Source organism: Miniopterus schreibersii (assembly GCF_964146895.1).
Source record: "Miniopterus schreibersii genome assembly, chromosome: 18".
NCBI classification, from domain to species: Eukaryota; Metazoa; Chordata; class Mammalia; order Chiroptera; family Miniopteridae; genus Miniopterus; species Miniopterus schreibersii.
The window spans coordinates 19,458,862-19,475,582 of NC_138121.1; the positions used below are offsets into that span (position 1 = coordinate 19,458,862).

Genomic DNA, 16,721 nt, shown 5'->3' on the forward strand with positions numbered 1-16,721 from the left:
GTGCCTTCAACTAGGACACAATGACCAGCTCTGTAAAGGGAAGCAGGGTTTTCAAGTCCAATTTTTAACTCCTCCACTGCCTCACAATCAGATGGTGAACAACCATCTTCATTCCTCAGTGTTTGATTCTATGTGCAAAAAAGATATTTACAGCTCAGCTGGTGTGGCTCAGCTGTTGAGCATGGACCTATGACTCAGAAGATCGAGGTTTAATTCCTGGTCAGGGCACATGCCGGGGTTTCCAGCTGGATCCCCATCAGGGGCCATGCAGGAGGCAGCCAATCCATGACTCACCATTGATGCTTCTCTTTCTCTCTCTCCCTCTCTCTGAAATCAACAAAGATATATTTTAAAAACAGATATTTACATATTTCACTCATTCTCTAGCTAATTTCATCTAGTTCAATAGCTTTAAATACTTCTCTCCTGAATTTGAGACTCATAGATCCATTCACCTATTCTACATCTTCACTTGGATGTGTCTCTTGGACATCTTAATATAGCAAAAACAAAACTCTTCATTCTCATCCCCCAAGCTGAAGCCACCTATTTCAGTAAATGGCAATTCCATCCTTCCAAAAGTCTTGACTTTGACTTGTCCGTCACAGATCATATCTGCTCTATCAGCAACTTTTGTCAGTTATCTTCAAAATATATTTAGAGTACAACTGCACAGGCACCATCTTGGTCTAAGCTATCGTCTTTCACCTGGATTATCACAATAGCCTCTTAACTCTTCCCCTTGCTCCCATCCTCAAAGCCCCTATAGTCTACTGTCTACACTGAAGCTAGCCTGGTCACTTAAAAAGGAAAGTCATATCACATCACACCTCTGCTTAACATGGAATTCAAAAGTCAAAACTGTTATAGTCTAGGTCTATTTTATCTCATCTCCTAACACACTCCCCCTTGTTTATTCAGCTCCAGTCATAAGGGTTTCTTTCCTGCTCCTAGATCTGGCAACCATTTTATCTAATTAGCATTCTATCATGCCATCACTCTCTAGTCACAACCCTGTTTTATTGTTCTGAACAGCACCTATCATACCTGACATTTATTTTTTGTCTTGTTTCACTAGAATACAAACTCCATGAGAGCAGAGGTGTCTGTTCTGTTCACTGTTTTTCCCAGCATCTAGAACATGTTCTTATACACAACAACAATAATTTTTGGTATGAAATTCAAAGGATTTTTCACTTCATTAAAAACAAGCATGCAAACAAAAAACTATTTGGGTTGCTCACACAATTTAAAAATAACAAAAATAATTTTAGAATGAAGTTAGATTCCACAGCATCCATCAGGAATTTCAACGGTAGGAAATGATGAATGACAATGTTCAAACATATAGGCCTTTCAGATGCATCAGAATTATAGGCATGTGGCAAGGATCATCTGCCCAATTAAGCAAGTATTCTTGTTGCATATTCACCAGCTCATAAACATACGACGATCTAGAGTAGACTGCCCTGATGACTTTGCAAGGAAAAAAGGGATGACATCACTGGAGATCCTGAAGGCTCAGGCAGATGACACATGCACATAGAGCTTGTGCTGTGATTGCCGAATCTCATGCTGACTGCCAAAGAAACCCATCTCATGATCAGCTATCAGGGGAATTCTCAGTGTCTGATAGTCACCTCTAACTCCTCTGCCTGTTAAGGTTAAGGGGTCTCTTTGTGATTAGTGTGACGTTACAGTCCTCGGATGCATATTTTTGATAACTTTTCTTAAGTGTTTATTCATTCAAACACTTGTGCATGAATAAAGGAAGGAAATTGGATTTGTTTAAATTCCATTTCTAGGTCCGAGACAACCTATTATGGCTGTCCTTAATACTGAACCCCTGGGCTGTCATCAGTATTCCTCCGCACACAGTCCCGTATGGAGCCCCCAACCTGTTACTCCACACAATACTCCCCAAACTGTCAAAGCCCTAAGCAGAAGCCCCCTCCCCGCCATCACTAACCACCAGACTCCTGTCATTCACACGTCCAAAATCCCGCTCGTCACTAACGCCCCAGGCGTCCGTCATGAACAGTCCTCTATAAGAGCCCTATCTTATCAGCCAGACCATCAAATTCTCCTTCGGGTTAGCAGCGTCCACCGAGACCTAGTCCTGTTACCAATTCCCGAACATCTCCTCCCACGTCGCCAACGCCCCTCACCTAAGTCCCTGGCGCCAATGTCCTCAACTCCACTCCGGGGCTTACCGCCCCCCCGCCGCCCGCGCCCTCCCCTGCCCCGCCCCTTGGCGTACGGCCCCGCCCCTTGGCTTGGCGTCACCGCTTTCCCTGCCGGAAGCCCCTACCCGGCCGGTTGCTAGGCTTCGGCAGCCGGAAGTCCCGCCTGTCGTGTAGTCACAGCCGCCGCCGCCGCCGCTGTCGTTGTTGTGGTTGGTACTTTGAGCTCCGCGGCTGCGAGAGCCCGCTGCGTCCCTTCCCCGCCGCCGCCATGAAGTGGATGTTTAAGGAGGACCACTCGCTGGGTAAGCGTCGGGACGCTGGCCCGGCCGTGGGGGCCGGCGCGGCGGGTGGGCCCCCTCCCCCACTCGGGCCGCCCTGGGCTGGGCCGGGATGGGCGGTAGTCGCTCTTTGGGCTAGTGACTCCGAGGCCCCGGTCCCCAGACCGGCTGCCCACCGATCTGTGCCGCCTTCGGGAGACCCTCCCGGGAGCCAGGAGGGCAAGGATCGAGGCCGCCGAGACGCCCGAACGAGGGCTCGGGGCTTGCGTAGGTCGCGGGGGAGGAGGGCTGGGGGCCCTGGAACTGGCGGGCTGGCAGGCGCGACAGTCAGCCTAGTGTGTTTCTCCCACAGAACACAGATGCGTGGAATCCGCGAAGATCCGAGCGAAATATCCCGACCGGGTTCCGGTGAGTGGACTCCCCGCCCCTTCACCTCATTGTCACCTCTGTCTTCTAGGACTCGTGATGGGTCCCAGACCATTCAGCAGTTGACAAGTTGAGGTTCCATTCCCGCATACTGTAGCCGACAGGCCAGATGGGTTAGGGGCCTTCCGGGGCCCGAGCGTGAGGGGGCTCCAGCTGATGCTGTTTAGGGGTGCTTCAGTGCTGAATCTCCCGATCTAGGCCAGTGAGCTGCCTGCAGTCTCTGGGCTCCCTCGCCAATTATGTAAGGAACGATATTCTAGGACAGGGCAACAGGTCACTGCCACTTTGGGGAACGGTGGTAGAGGAAGACTGTCACTTTGGCCTTGGAAGTGGTACTTTAGTTTCAGGACATTCTCATCTTTAACTCTGAGCCCTCATCTTCTAGCTTCCTTCACCTGACTTCTAGCTCCCTTTTCTCATCCTGACCTTGTCACCCTTTCCTGACCAAAAAAAAAAAAATGAGCCCTAGCCAGTTTGACTCTGGGTAGAGTGTCTCCGGTTGGATTCAGGTCAAGAGCACCTATCTGGGTTGCAGGCTCCATCTCTGGTCCTGGTTGTGGGTGTGTGTGGAAGGCAACCAATGGATGTGTCTTTCTCACATCGATGTTTCTATCTCTCTCTCCCTTCCACTCTCTCTGAAAAGCAATGAAAAAAATATCCTTGAGTGAGGATTAAAAAAAAATTTAAAAACCCGAGAAGCCATGCTAAAAACCCTTTTTCCCGTGATTTTCCCTTAATCAATAATACATATGATCCTATATTTCTTCCATGGTAGGGGAGATGGTTTCTGTAATCCTTATTGATTTTTAAAGGACATCAGGCCTTTTATTGTAGCTCATTGCTTGTGAACACTTCCTTTGGAGAGGGGGCAGGGGGACAGATTTGAAACCTAGTTCAGAGAGAAGCAACAGGCCAAATGAAGAGCTTGGTTCTTGGCTGCCTGGGATTGCCCATTAGTCCATCCATTCTCATTTCCTGTGTTCTTTGAGATCTTGATTCCCCTGTAGTGTGAAGGCAGATCTGTTCTGGGGTCCTGGAATAACAGGCTGCAGATGAAACTCCCACCAGATATTCTTGGATCTGCCCAGACAAAATGTTGAAAAGCTTTGTATTAAAGGCTGTGTTTCTTTTATGCATGCAGAGATCAGGAATGAGAAATATAATAATTGACCACAGGAAAGCACTTACTGTTTCTCTATAACACATTTATGTCGGTTCTTAACCTCCAGAGTGTGTGGTTTATTAAGTCAGGGGCATATTTCTTCATGTTATACAGTTCCCCACCCACCTCCTTGCCCACACACTGTTATTCATCAGCTTCCTGACAATGCAGGGCCAGAGCCTCACGTGAGAAATCTAGTCCTGACCTCCCTTTGCTTTCCCAGGTGATTGTGGAAAAAGTCTCAGGCTCTCAGATTGTTGACATTGACAAACGGAAGTATCTGGTTCCATCTGACATCACTGTGGCTCAGTTCATGTGGATCGTCAGGAAAAGGATCCAGCTTCCTTCTGAAAAGGCAATCTTCCTGTTTGTGGATAAGACAGTCCCACAGTCCAGGTGAGAGATGTTTACTGGTACTGGCCACTTGCTTGGCTGCTTACAGAACTCAGAATTTTGGAGGTCTGAAAACTCATAGAGGTCCTGACTGGAAATCTGGATTTTGTGCTTCCTGACATCAGGAACTCAAGGAAAATATGGGCTACAATACATGGGAGTGTACTTTGGGTTAAGAAAATAAAACAAGACCTGGGCTTTTTTTAAAAAGATGAAATCCAAAATCCAGCCTTAGGCCCCCAAGAATTCTTTGAAACAGTTGAGAACTTTCTTAGGCTTAAGCCACCAGTAGGACTGAAGCGTGAAATGTTTTTTTCCAAATGATTCGTGAAAGAAGTCCTGTCATTCTACACTAGGAGCTTGCGGGCCTTGCTGAGGCTCAGCTTTAGTTAATCACCCTGCTCGCTTGCTCTCCAAACTCAGTCAACTCTGCAACTGTGAGAGTCTCTAGCTGTACCCAATCTTCAGTTTGCTAAAATGGCTGCTGTCCAGCAAAGGGCTCTGAGGTCTCAATACACACTTAAGCCTCCCTTACTACCACCTGTTCTCACTGTCAGAGTCTGACTATGGATAGAGGAAAATGGACTGGCTCCGTCTAATTCCCTAGTTAGTCCTTTCTTGTTACTGATTGAATATTTCTAGGCCCTGTGCCAGATGCTGGCCCCCTCTCCCCTTGAGTGTGAGTTCCTGGCTGCATCTCATCTTTGCAACCTAAACTAAGTTTCATTCGTTGACCACCCCCCCACCCCACCCCAAAGTAGTACTTCTAAAAGCTAAGGTTTTCAGAAGCCCTGGTAAAACAAGCCCAGTGTGGCCAAAAATATGTTCCTTTTGAAAATCCTTGAAAGCTCCAGAAGAGACCTTGGCCATATTCTAGTCCTTTTCCCATGAAAGGTAGAAAGCTCTTATTTGGTCTTAAAAACCAGAATGCAGAAATGGTATTTTTTGGTCTGATTTGCTCTTTCACAATCTTCACCACCTCCACTTCCTGGTGTTAGGCAGGGAAGCAGGATAGGGGAGAAATGTAAGGTTCTTCCCTAAGGTTTGTCAACATAAATGCCCAAATATGTAGAGAATTTTTATAAGTTTATTTGTACCTGAACTGACGACACAATTGCTGGGAGGCAAAATCGCAAATGCTTGGGAGAGTGATGTTTTGCAGTTTCTTTTATGCATTTGAAATTAAGGAAGTAACATAAGGAAGATTACATGAAGGTGGGAGGAAGCAAGGTGGGGATTATAGGATAGTTACCAAGATGATGTACTTTCTTGGGGAGGGGGGGAGTGTTATACTTACTTCAAATGTATATTAACCTAGATGCACAAGAACTATGGACAGGGCTTGTTTAAGGCAAAAATAAACCTTTTACTAAAAAAGTTATATGCCTGGGGTGTGACTAGCCTTCATGACCTGCCTAGTTAAGAATTTGTGATCAGACATCCTGTGAAGTTGCTTTCCATAGAACCTCTTTTTTGTCCAGAGGCCTATGTCCTGCCTGAGGAGAAGGCCATGCCCTTGGTCTGCTGCAGCTATTGCTCAGGGAGCTGTTGTTTTGCCAGGGGTGTCAAGCCAGAGTTGGGCTCTTCCAGCCTGCCTTCATAGGCCTCTGGGCAGTGTGGTGATCGGGACACTGTTCATCAGGGGAGGAAGCCCCACCCATGGTGGTTACTCAGCTTCCCTTAAGGTGGTAAGGGGGGTAAATCTTCATTTCACCTGCAGCTTCTGAACCTTGGCCACTCCGTTTCCTCCTTCCTCTGGGTGGCTTCTTAGTGGAAGGAAGTAGGTGACTATGACATTGAGTTTATTTCCTGGAATTCTGATCCTCTGATACTTAAAGGAAATGAAGCAGGCTTCTGAGGCCATTAAGATTACTCTGGTGGCTCCATCTTAATCTCACAATTAAAATGGCTGCAAATTTTAGCAATTACCCATCCTCCCCCCATTATCCCTGAGATATAAATAGAATTGGAAATGAAAAGTGATTCTCAGGGCAGCAGAGGCTGTTTCAGGGCCATTTTCTCTCGAGTCTCATTTGTGTTTCCAACCTGGTGAGATTCTACCCTAAAGCAGATTTATACCGTGGTCCAAGTGAGGATTTGAGAGTCACTAATGAGGGCCCCTTTGCCCATGCCCTCAGTGCCTTTGGCCCCAGTTCCTGCCCCACACTTAAAGTGACAGTGTTTTGTTTGTTTGGGGTTTTTGTTCTTAAAAACACATTTGTTTACAAATAAGAGGTATGTGACTTCATGGGGCTTTATGCAAATGCTAATCACCTGATAGCACAAACAAAATTGTCACAGGGTCTCCTTCCTAAAAGCTGGTGTGTGACTCAGCTCCTCCATCTCCTTCCCCAAGGCAGTTAAGAGCCTTTTTCTCAGCTCTTTCCAGACTCCTTAGGGAAGCCCAGAGCCTCTCTTAACCTTCAGCCAGTGCTTGTTGCCTTCTGAGAGGCTGGGGAAATGAGTTGAGAAAGATGAATCCAACCCTACAGGAGCCCTCCCCCATCCAGTAACAGACTGGTCTGCACAAGGATCACTTACTTATGCCTGAGGCTGAGCAATAGTGACTCATATACCTGCCTAGGAGCAGAACTTTGGGAGAGTCTTCTAAACAGTCTATCACTGTGTAGAATGTCATGATTATTTAGAGCAGTTAGTATTAAGTGTTGATTCTAGAAAGAGAGACAGAGACAAATCCCTAAGAGTTTTACTTCCTAAATTCTTTTTGAGTTCAGTTTTTAAAAAAGGGAGATCTCAGTTGCCTTCTTGCATTTAGCATTGGAAAGCTGAACTCTCTGCCTAGGTGCCTGCATCACAATCAGGCCAAAAATGAAAAGAGAACTGTGGGTTGGTGCAGACAGGACCTGAGAAAGCACGTCAGTGTACAAATTCCCAGTCATGGCATTGGAGGAGAACCCAGACCTGGCAGTGGTGTCTACCTTTTGGTCTGTGTTCAGAACCCAGACAAGAGTCTTGTTAATCCCATGTTTTAAATACAAATAGGATTATATTATTAAATAAAATGTCTCCAAAATGTGATAATTTGGGAGTGTTACATTGGTAAACCTGTGCTGTTTAAGATTATGGTGCTTAGTTGCTTCTGGATCTTAAATGAGGTGTTAAGTAAAAGAAAGTTGTGATGTCATATAGTCCATTCAAACTTTACTTAGAAACCTGCTTAAATCAAGCACTTTTGATAATTTCTGGGTAAATAAATCTTCAATAACGGGGTTTATTTCAGCCACTGAACAAGGTTTATTTATATCAGAGAAAAATCTGATAAAAGGAACAAGCAGTAGTTAATTTTTATTTTTTTAGAATCTCGGGGAACCCTCAGAGTCTTTCACTTTGAGGCCAGTGTCTTTCCAGGATCCACAGCAGTGGCCATTGTCCTCCCACCTCACCCCACCCACCCACTCCCTGCTAGAAAAGAGATAAACGCAGGTCCAGTGGAAGCATGTGTGCTTCAAAGCAGATGGGTGGCCAGGTGTGTCGATCAGTCCAGCTAATTCATGAGTCAGGCTGGATCCCACAGCCTCTGTGACCTGACCTTGGTTCAGGGACAAGGGGAGGTTCTGCAGGGAATGAGCATCCACACAATTGTAGGTCAGCCTCCTGATTCATAGGCTGTTGAGTAGCTTAAAACTAGTGTTTGCTGTCAGCAGCATGGCCATTTCTGGATATGGATCCTTCTAAAAGGCTGTTAGTTATTTTATTTGGGTCTGGTACCCTGAATGGAGCAATGGGAGATGAGGTTTTAGGGGGCAGTTTAGGCTCATTCCATTCAGTAATTCAGAGTCTCACCATACCTTAGATTGGCTCCATAGCTTAAATCTGCCATTGGTTTTTCCCATGTCTTTCCTCGTCAGACTCAGAGTTTGGAAGGTGACAGTACCCCTTGTCCTCAACAGCATCCTTCTTGGATGAGTGCACATAATACTTGCTAGACTGGAGGCCACTTTTGGGTGTTTTCTGCAACCAGTAACTTAGGCAGGAAGCCTTGGAGTTGTGCTGTTTGTGAGTTGTCGGGTCATCCAGCAAGCCTGTGCAGCTTAGCCAGACGCACACATCGGAGCTGCCTCTATGTTAGGATCCTCAGGTGTTCCAGCAGTGGGTTGCTCAGTGCTGTGTGGCTTGGCTCCTCGAATTCTTAGGAGGAAGGTCATCTTCTTGGAGACTTACAGAAGTTGTCTTAACTGACACAGCTGCCTTCTGCCATAGATTGCCTACTGACTACGGTCATGTTTTGCATCCTGCACTTCCATCTGACTATTCTTTTAATGGGACTTACAAACATTTTTTTTTTTTAAAAACTGTATTTGTGGCCCAGTTCTTTTTGGCTCCATCCCAAGTTACTCTGACTCTGTGGCCTGGTACTACAGTGCTGTTTTCAAATCATGCTGTACAGACGTGCCAGTCTTCTTTCCCAGGTACCCAGGGAAGCCTTGAAATCAGGCGTTCAGTCACGGGCTCCTGAACGGAGTGTTTAGCTCCTAGTGTTGAGCATTGTCAGTTTTCAAGTTCCTGCCCAGTGGGTACTCTGAGTATAAGGATACAGTGCTACTGCCAACTAAATAAAGTTTCCACACGAGGCTGCATGGCAGAAAAGGTGAACAGTGAGAGGACTCTTAAAGCCATTAGGCATAGCCATCTTGTTGTCAAATTACAGGATCTGAAGGAGAGAGCGCCGAGACCGGGCTACTCAGTGTGTGAGGCAGAGGCTGGCAGCAGTGGTCTTACTTGGGAACTTATTAGACATGAAGAGTCACAGGCCCCACCCTGACCTTCTGGTGATTTGTAGGCATGTTTGTGTGAGAAGTGCTGTGCTAAGGAAGGTACAGGGATGCTGACATTGGGGCATTAGATCTAGCTCTGTGTGCACTTGGAGGCAGCACAGTTTGGTGGTAAGAGTGTCTCTTGGCTTTGTGACCTGGGGTAAATTTACCTATGAACTATGGATTATGATAGTACCTGCCTCATAAGGTTGTTGTGAGGATAGAGTTAATGTATGTAATGGATTTAGAACAGTGCTTGGCATGTAAGTGTTTGCTGTTATAGTTAGGATGTTTATGATTAGCCTCTGTAGCTGCTAGAGCACTGGTTAAGCAAATTAAAAAACCAAGTTTTACTTAAAAGACAATGGAATCTAAAAACAGAAAGCCCCATGGTATCCCCACCTTAGAGTCTCAGAGCCTGCCTTAGACAGTAGTGGTTCCAGTGGTCATCATTCACTGTAGACAGTATGCAGAGAGTCTAGGGTGGGACACTGATGTTTATAAAGCTACTCAAATATTTCTAATTCAGCAGGGCTTCCAACTTCCTAGGAAAAGAGCAGAACTTAGTCTGTCAGATGGAAGCAAACTTGACAAAGGCACCATGGGGTGGCTGCCTTTGAGTGTTCCACACAATGTCTGTTACTTCTGTGTCTAAACTCCTGTGGTAACAGTAGTGGGGAGATGGTAGAGACAGTTCTCATCAAGGTCACCCTGGACACTTGGACCAAATGGGGCAAAGGGAGTTGTGGCAATAGCTGTAGCTGTTTTCCCCTTAGCCTCATTCTGAGGAGGCTCAGAGAAAAGCAGAGTTCCTTGGGGCATTCAACCACCAGTGTAAAGGCCTTGAGAGACTCAGCTACTTGCTCAAGCCCTTTGCTAGCTAGCTGCTGGCTCCTTTCTCCACTTCCTGTTCTGTCACTCTGCTTCCTGATCACATGGCTCTTAAAGATCACATGGCTTTTAAGCATCTAAAAAAAAAAAAGGACGCACATCTGTCTTCCTTTGGCAGAGGGCCTCATTCTCAACCTGGATGCACATGGAATCATCTTTGGCATTTTATTTTATTATTTTTTAAAAATATATATCTTCATTGATTTCAGAGAGAGGAAAGGAGAGGGAGAGAGAGAGATAGAAACATCAGTGATGAGAGAGTCATTGATCGGCTGCCTCCTGCACGCCCCCGACTGGGGATCGAGCCCACAACCCGGGCATGTGCCCTGACCGGGAGTTGAACCCCGATCGCCTGGATCCTAGGTCTCCTAGGTCGATGCTCAACCTCTGAGCCACGGTCGCCCAGGCGATCATCTTTGGCATTTTAAAACATTGATGTTCCTATTGATGCCTGGGTCCTGCACCCCCAGAGGTTCTTCTGATTTAATTGGTCCTGGGTGGGGCTTATGCATGGAGATGTTTTTAAAGCTCTCCATTGTTTCTGATGTGCAGCCAAGGTTGAGACCCACCACTCTGGGTGTTCTCATAAGCAGAGCTTCCTCCCTCTATCCACTGCTCCCCAAGTCCTCACATGTTCCAGGGCAGTATTGTCAGATAGGAGTGGCATGTGAGCTACATTTGTAATTTTAAATTTTCTAAAAGTTACATTAACAAAGAAAAAGAAACATGTGAAATTAATTTTAATAATATATCTTATTTATCCAGTATATCCAAAATGTCACATTTCAACATGTAATCAAAATTGAGATATTTTACATCCTTTTTTTCATACTAGGTCTTTGAAATCTTGCGTATGTTTTATATACTAACAGCACATTCCAGTTCAGAGGCAGCTTTTTTTTTAAAAATTGATTTTAGGGGAGAGAGGAAGGGGATGGGGAGGGAGAGGCATCAATTTGTTGTTTCACTTATTTATGCATTCACTGGTAGATTCTTGTATGTGCCCTCATCGGGGATCGAATCTGCAACCTTGGCGTATTGGGACAACGCTCTAACCAACTGAGCTACCCAGCCAGGGCAACAGCCCAGTTCAGACGAGCCACATTTCAAGTGCTGAATGTAGTTAGTGGCTACTATATTGGACAGTAAAAATATAGGGCATTTCTATCATAGCAGAAATTTCTAGCAGATGTTGCTGTTCCAGGGAGTCCTTATTTTACAAATTCCAGGTTAAGAGATCCTCACAAGGAGCACTGTTCCATTGCACAACATGCTGGTAACAGGCCATTTTGTGTTCATACTCATCCACTCCCACTTTGTTCCTCAATGATTCTCATCCACCCACACAGCCAAACAGGCTGAGCTTGAAAATGGGTAGGAAGAATAAGAAAGGAAAAAACTCCCTTTAACAAACATAGCCCATGTCCCTCTTTACGTGGAGGTCCCACACGGCCCGCCAGGAGCACAGCAGCAGAATGTGGCAGCCACTGCTTCACCAGCTTGAGGCCCTGGACCCCTCATTACCCACCCCAGTGGCCCTTGTTTTACTGTGTCCTGCATTTAGCATCTGTTGTGACCTGTCCAGGCTAGTGACCCCTAATGCCTCCAGCTGGCTCTGACTGCTACCGTGCTGCTGGTTGTGGCTGACCTCACCACTCATCGTTGCACTGATGTTTAGTACATGTCTTCAACTATTGCTCATCTCTAATAGTACAGTCACGTGGCCAGAGCTCCTCTGGGGTTCCAGCTGTTTCTAGTCTTACTCTGGAGCTGGTACAGCTCGGTTTCATGGCAGAGAACTAGATTCAGCCTCCTCTACTGCAGTCTGGTTTATGGCTTAGGGAAAGCCAGCTTTGCCACCCACATGTTTGAGCAGTATCTATTTCTGGAGGATTCTTAGGAAGGTCAGGCAGGGCTTCTTTGGATCCCAGATACAGTCTGAGAGGTGTTTACATTACATGTAAGGAAAATAACTTCTCTTTGATGACACTGACACAGGTCTCTGGGGCACAGGGTTTTTGGTGGGAGAGCTTCAACGAGAATGAACCCACTTGTACTTGCATGTTAGGTAAAATTAGAAATCCCCAATAAGCCAGCCGAAAGCAGAAGCGAGCTCCATGTCGTCTTCTTTCCTTACAGGAACGGGCCTCGTGGGCTCTTGATTTTGCTTAGTTTCTCCCCTTGCCCTAGGCATTCAGAAAGCATTCTTTTTTTCCCCCATTAAATTGTTTTTTTAAATGTATCTTTATTGTTGAAAGTATTGTTGAAAGATGTCCCCTTTTTCCCCCCGTTGACCCCCTCCACCCCACATCCACCCCACCCCCAGGCCTTCCCCATACCATTGTCAGTGTCCATGGGTTATGCATTTATGCATATAAGTTCTTTGATTAATCTCTCCCCACCCACTCTCCTGCCCCCGCCTTCCCTCTGAGACCCCTCAGTCTGTTCCATGCTTTCAGAAAGCATTCTAAATGTATTAACTAGTACTAACCTGCCAAGCCCACTCAAGGAGCTAGATAGAGCTGGCTTCTGAAGGATTTACTTTGTGTGAGGAGGAGTGCAAATGGCCTTGCCTTGGAGCAGGAGAATGGAGATTTGATTCTAGTCTTGTAATTCCCAGAGGCCTAATTTACCTTCATCTTTTGTGGCTCCATTTACCTTCTTTACAACAGGAATGTAGCACTGCTGGGATCTGAATTTCTTTTTACCACCTACCACCAAAGGTGTGGGAGAGAGTAGCTAGTTTAAGTAGTCAAGTTCCTTATCCACAAGTTATCTTTCTTCCAACACCTAGACTCAATAAGCAAACCCAATTTTCAGTGTTGTTTTAAAACTTTATTTCAACACAAGTAAGCTGACAGAAGTACACTCATAGTGGTTAATAGAATGCAGTTTAACTTATTTTACATAATTTGGACCAAAAGTTTGATACATGGTTTAAGCATTTAAAAAGAAAGTATTTGCAATCTGGTTTACTTTTCATCTATTACAAATGTATATAAAAGATCCTCCATCAAATGCTGCTAAAGCAGGCAGCAGGAACCTTGAGAAATTAACCTTTGAAAAATATCACTCATTGTACTGTTAAAGTTTATAAAGTTGGTGCAGCAAAACAGTGTTGTAATGTTTCAATGCAAAGTTCATTAACGCATGCTGAAAAGATGGGGAGAGCCTATGTATACATGATCAATGTTGGTTTTTGTTTTTGTCTTTCAAGCCTAACTATGGGACAACTTTATGAGAAGGAAAAAGATGAAGATGGATTCTTGTACGTGGCCTACAGTGGAGAGAACACGTTTGGCTTCTAAGGGCCAGCGCTGGGCTAGGTGCACCGTACCTGCTTGTGTATCTTGTAAATAGCCGGCCGTTTTCAGTTACTCTACCAGAACCTCTTCACATAGACCTTTTAGTGCATTTGTAACTGGATTGATTTCTTAATATATTGGAAGGGTTTTGTTTCCTTAGATTAGTAAATTATACAGAGTTTTTATTTTGAGGTTTTTTTTTTTGTGCACTGTCCTGATGGCTATACTCTCCAGAGAACTTGTTCTTCTGGGGATCATATTTAATGAAGATATTCCATATTGAAGTGAGGTAGGTGGGGCATTAAAGTGAAAGGGAGGGAGATGATGATGCATTTATTCTGGATTGTATTTGAAGTGTTAGATGGCTAAGTATTAAAAGCGTCCAAATTAAATCCTTAGCAATCAGAACACTTGCTTTACTAGATTTTGCCAACTGCCAATCATGGTGGACTAAGCTAATCTGTTCCTCTTTCTGAAACTATTAAGGTAAATAATTAACAATAAAACTTCCTGTTATAAAGGCATTGTGGTGTGACCATGTCCTTTATTCAGCGTCTTTTAGATGGGTCAGAGAAGTAGCTCCTACATCTGCTGGGCCGGGGGAGGGTTTGTGGGGCCATGGCAGCATAGCTGGGAACAGGAAGCAGTGGCCTGTGTCATAAGGAGGGACTTTTTGAAGTGGTTAATGTGTTCACATGGTTCAGATATCAAGCCTGTATAAAAAGGTATACATTGAGCCTGGCTGGCTCAGTGGTTAAGCGTCAACCCACGAATCAAGAGGTTGCTGGTTTGATTCCGGTTAGGGCACATGCCCAGGTTGCAGGTTCATGCAAGCAGCAGCTGGTCGATGTTTCTCTCTGCCATCGATGTTTCTGTCTCTATCCCTTTCCCTTCCTCTCTTCTCAAATCAATAAAAACATATTTAAAATATATATATATACATTGAGAGCTCCTACTACTGTCTTCTGACTACTCTAATCCTCTGCCTATCGGAAACTTCTTTTATTGGCCTCTTGCTTCTTTTTTGTATTTGTTTTAGGAATTATAATTAAATATGAACATATATCCTTATTTTCTTTTTCTTATACAAAAGAAAACACTATATATGTTGCTTTTTTCACTTAACAATATATCCTGGTGATCTTTCCATATCAGTCCATAGCCTTTTATTCATTTTTACAGCAAATAGTATTGCACTGTGTGGATATATGGTTATTAACTAGTTTGCTATGAATGACATTTGGGTTGTTTGCAATCTTTTACTGTTACATACAGTGTTGGAATGATAACTATACATATAAAGCCTTTATATGTACCTGTGCTTGTTAAGGTGCTGCTCTTCAAACCCTTCTTTCTAAAAATCAAGATTTAGTTTTTTCCAGGCCTGTGAGTTTCATGATTTACTAAGGAAATGCTTACTTAGTTCCTAAATCTTCCTCAGACAGACTGTTGGAGGCTAGAGCCCTACATAGATCATTAGAATAAAGAAACCAGGCATCACCCAGCAATCTAAGAACATGTATTAAAATGGCTGTCAGGTTTCTACTGGGTAAGAAACAAAGATCTTTAACTTCATCTTTACCAAATTATATAAGCAACCTGTCAAAGCTCCGCATTGATGTCAGCTTCCCAATTAGGATCAGAAGAAACATTCTTGTCATAAGCATTTTGTTGGTCTTTCCCAAATCTGACCCAATAAAATCTGAGGTCCTCTTTGCTGGTAATATCAAACTAGAAACAACCTGATGTCTGAGTGAGCAAGGTACAGGGGAAGGAACAAGTTCTGTGTTATAAGGAATCTTGTTGGCAGTGACATAACACCCAACTCAGACTGGCTTAAACTCTAAAAGCAATTTATTATTTCAACTATCAAAAAAGGATGGTTCACTGGCTTCAGGCATAGCTTGAGTATTACCCCCTCCTCCAGGAACTTATGGTCTGGTGGTAAACCAATACATCAATAATTACAAAGCAATGCTGTAAGTGCTACAGTGGAAAATACTGGAACAGAGGACAGAATAACTATTACCTATAGAAACTACTGAAGAAAGCAGCCTTGTCTGTAACGTCAATCAATAAAAATGGATTTGTCAACCTTGCCTTTAAAATGCAACATCTGAGTAATGGTTTTAAAAGTTATATTAGTAAGTAAAATTCAGCAGTATACTTAAACAATCAGCCCCAGCTAGACTTTCGACCAAGAGTGGGTTATATAGTTCATCATTATGTCTATTAATACACTATACCAAATTAACAAAGGAGTATATATGATATCATAGATGAAGGAAAAGTACCTGAAATAACTCAAAACCCATTCATAATTTTTAAAACACCTCAACAAATCAAGAGTAGAACTTCTTTAACTTCATAAAGGGAATTCATTTTAAAATCTACAGCAAATATATACATTATTATATAAAGCTATGGTTAATAGGCAGTGTGGTACTGACATTGGGACAGACAAATCCACTAATGGAACAAAATCCAGAAATAAACCTGTGTATAAAACATCACAGAGGAGAGCCCTGGCCAGGTAGCTCTGTTAGAGCATCATCTGGAAATGGCAAGGTTGTGGATTTGACCCTTGGTCAGGGCGCACACAAGAATCAACCAATGAATGCATGAATAAGAACAAGTCTCTCTCTCCCCTCCCTTCCCTCCCACCTTTCTTCTAAATTAAAAAAAAAAATCTACTTAAAAAAAGTCAGAGGTGGCATGACAAATCAGTAGGGAAATAATGAACCAGTCAACAAATATAAATGGTACTGTGACAATTGGTTACTTCTACAGTAAAATTTTAGAGGCATTCCCATTAGTTTCCTATTTTTAAAATAGGAACTAAAGAAGGAAGTCTGAAGGGTAAAGTTTACTGTGTGTGAATTATATCTCAATAAAGCTGTTAAAATCTAGCACTGTTTTTACTTAACATTTCTGGAATAAAACCAATACAATAAAATAGCAAAAGTAAGAAGCATAAAAATCAGAAAGGAAGAGTAAATGTACTTATATGCAGACAGTGATAGTCTACATAGAAAAAATCCAAGATAATCTGTAAAAATTAGATTAAGTTCAGCATGGTTGCTGGATACCAAATCAGTTACAAATACTGATGTTTCTACATACCAGTTGTAATCAACTGGGGAATATAATAAGAATAAAGATCTCATTTTTTAAAAAATTGATTTTAGAGAGAGAGAAACATCAATTTGTTGGTCCACTTACTTATGCATTCACTGGTTAATTCTTGTATGTGTCCTGACATGGGATCGAACCCAGAACCTTGGCGAATCAGGACGATGCTCCAA

At 43.7% G+C, this 16,721-nt stretch overlaps 1 protein-coding gene across 1 annotated transcript; it reads left to right on the top strand.

The window, feature by feature from the left end:
- Positions 1–2,330: 2,330 nt before the first annotated feature.
- On the top strand, positions 2,331–13,940 carry GABARAPL2 (GABA type A receptor associated protein like 2). Its single transcript, XM_081119381.1, has 4 exons — positions 2,331–2,488; positions 2,817–2,872; positions 4,276–4,448; positions 13,329–13,940. The coding sequence occupies exons 1-4, from the start codon at positions 2,455–2,457 to the stop codon at positions 13,417–13,419; spliced, it is 354 nt and encodes a 117-aa protein (XP_080975507.1). The 5' UTR covers positions 2,331–2,454; the 3' UTR covers positions 13,420–13,940.
- The last annotated feature ends 2,781 nt before the right edge of the window (positions 13,941–16,721 follow it).

Bases quoted from the DNA above. Each gene is read 5' to 3' on its own strand.
- GABARAPL2 (XM_081119381.1), top strand. From the start codon at position 2,455: ATGAAGTGGATGTTTAAGGAGGACCACTCGCTGG. The intron at 2,489-2,816 runs GTAAGCGTCGGG...TTTCTCCCACAG, and splicing joins TAAGGAGGACCACTCGCTGG to AACACAGATGCGTGGAATCC. The intron at 4,449-13,328 runs GTGAGAGATGTT...TTGTCTTTCAAG, and splicing joins AAGACAGTCCCACAGTCCAG to CCTAACTATGGGACAACTTT.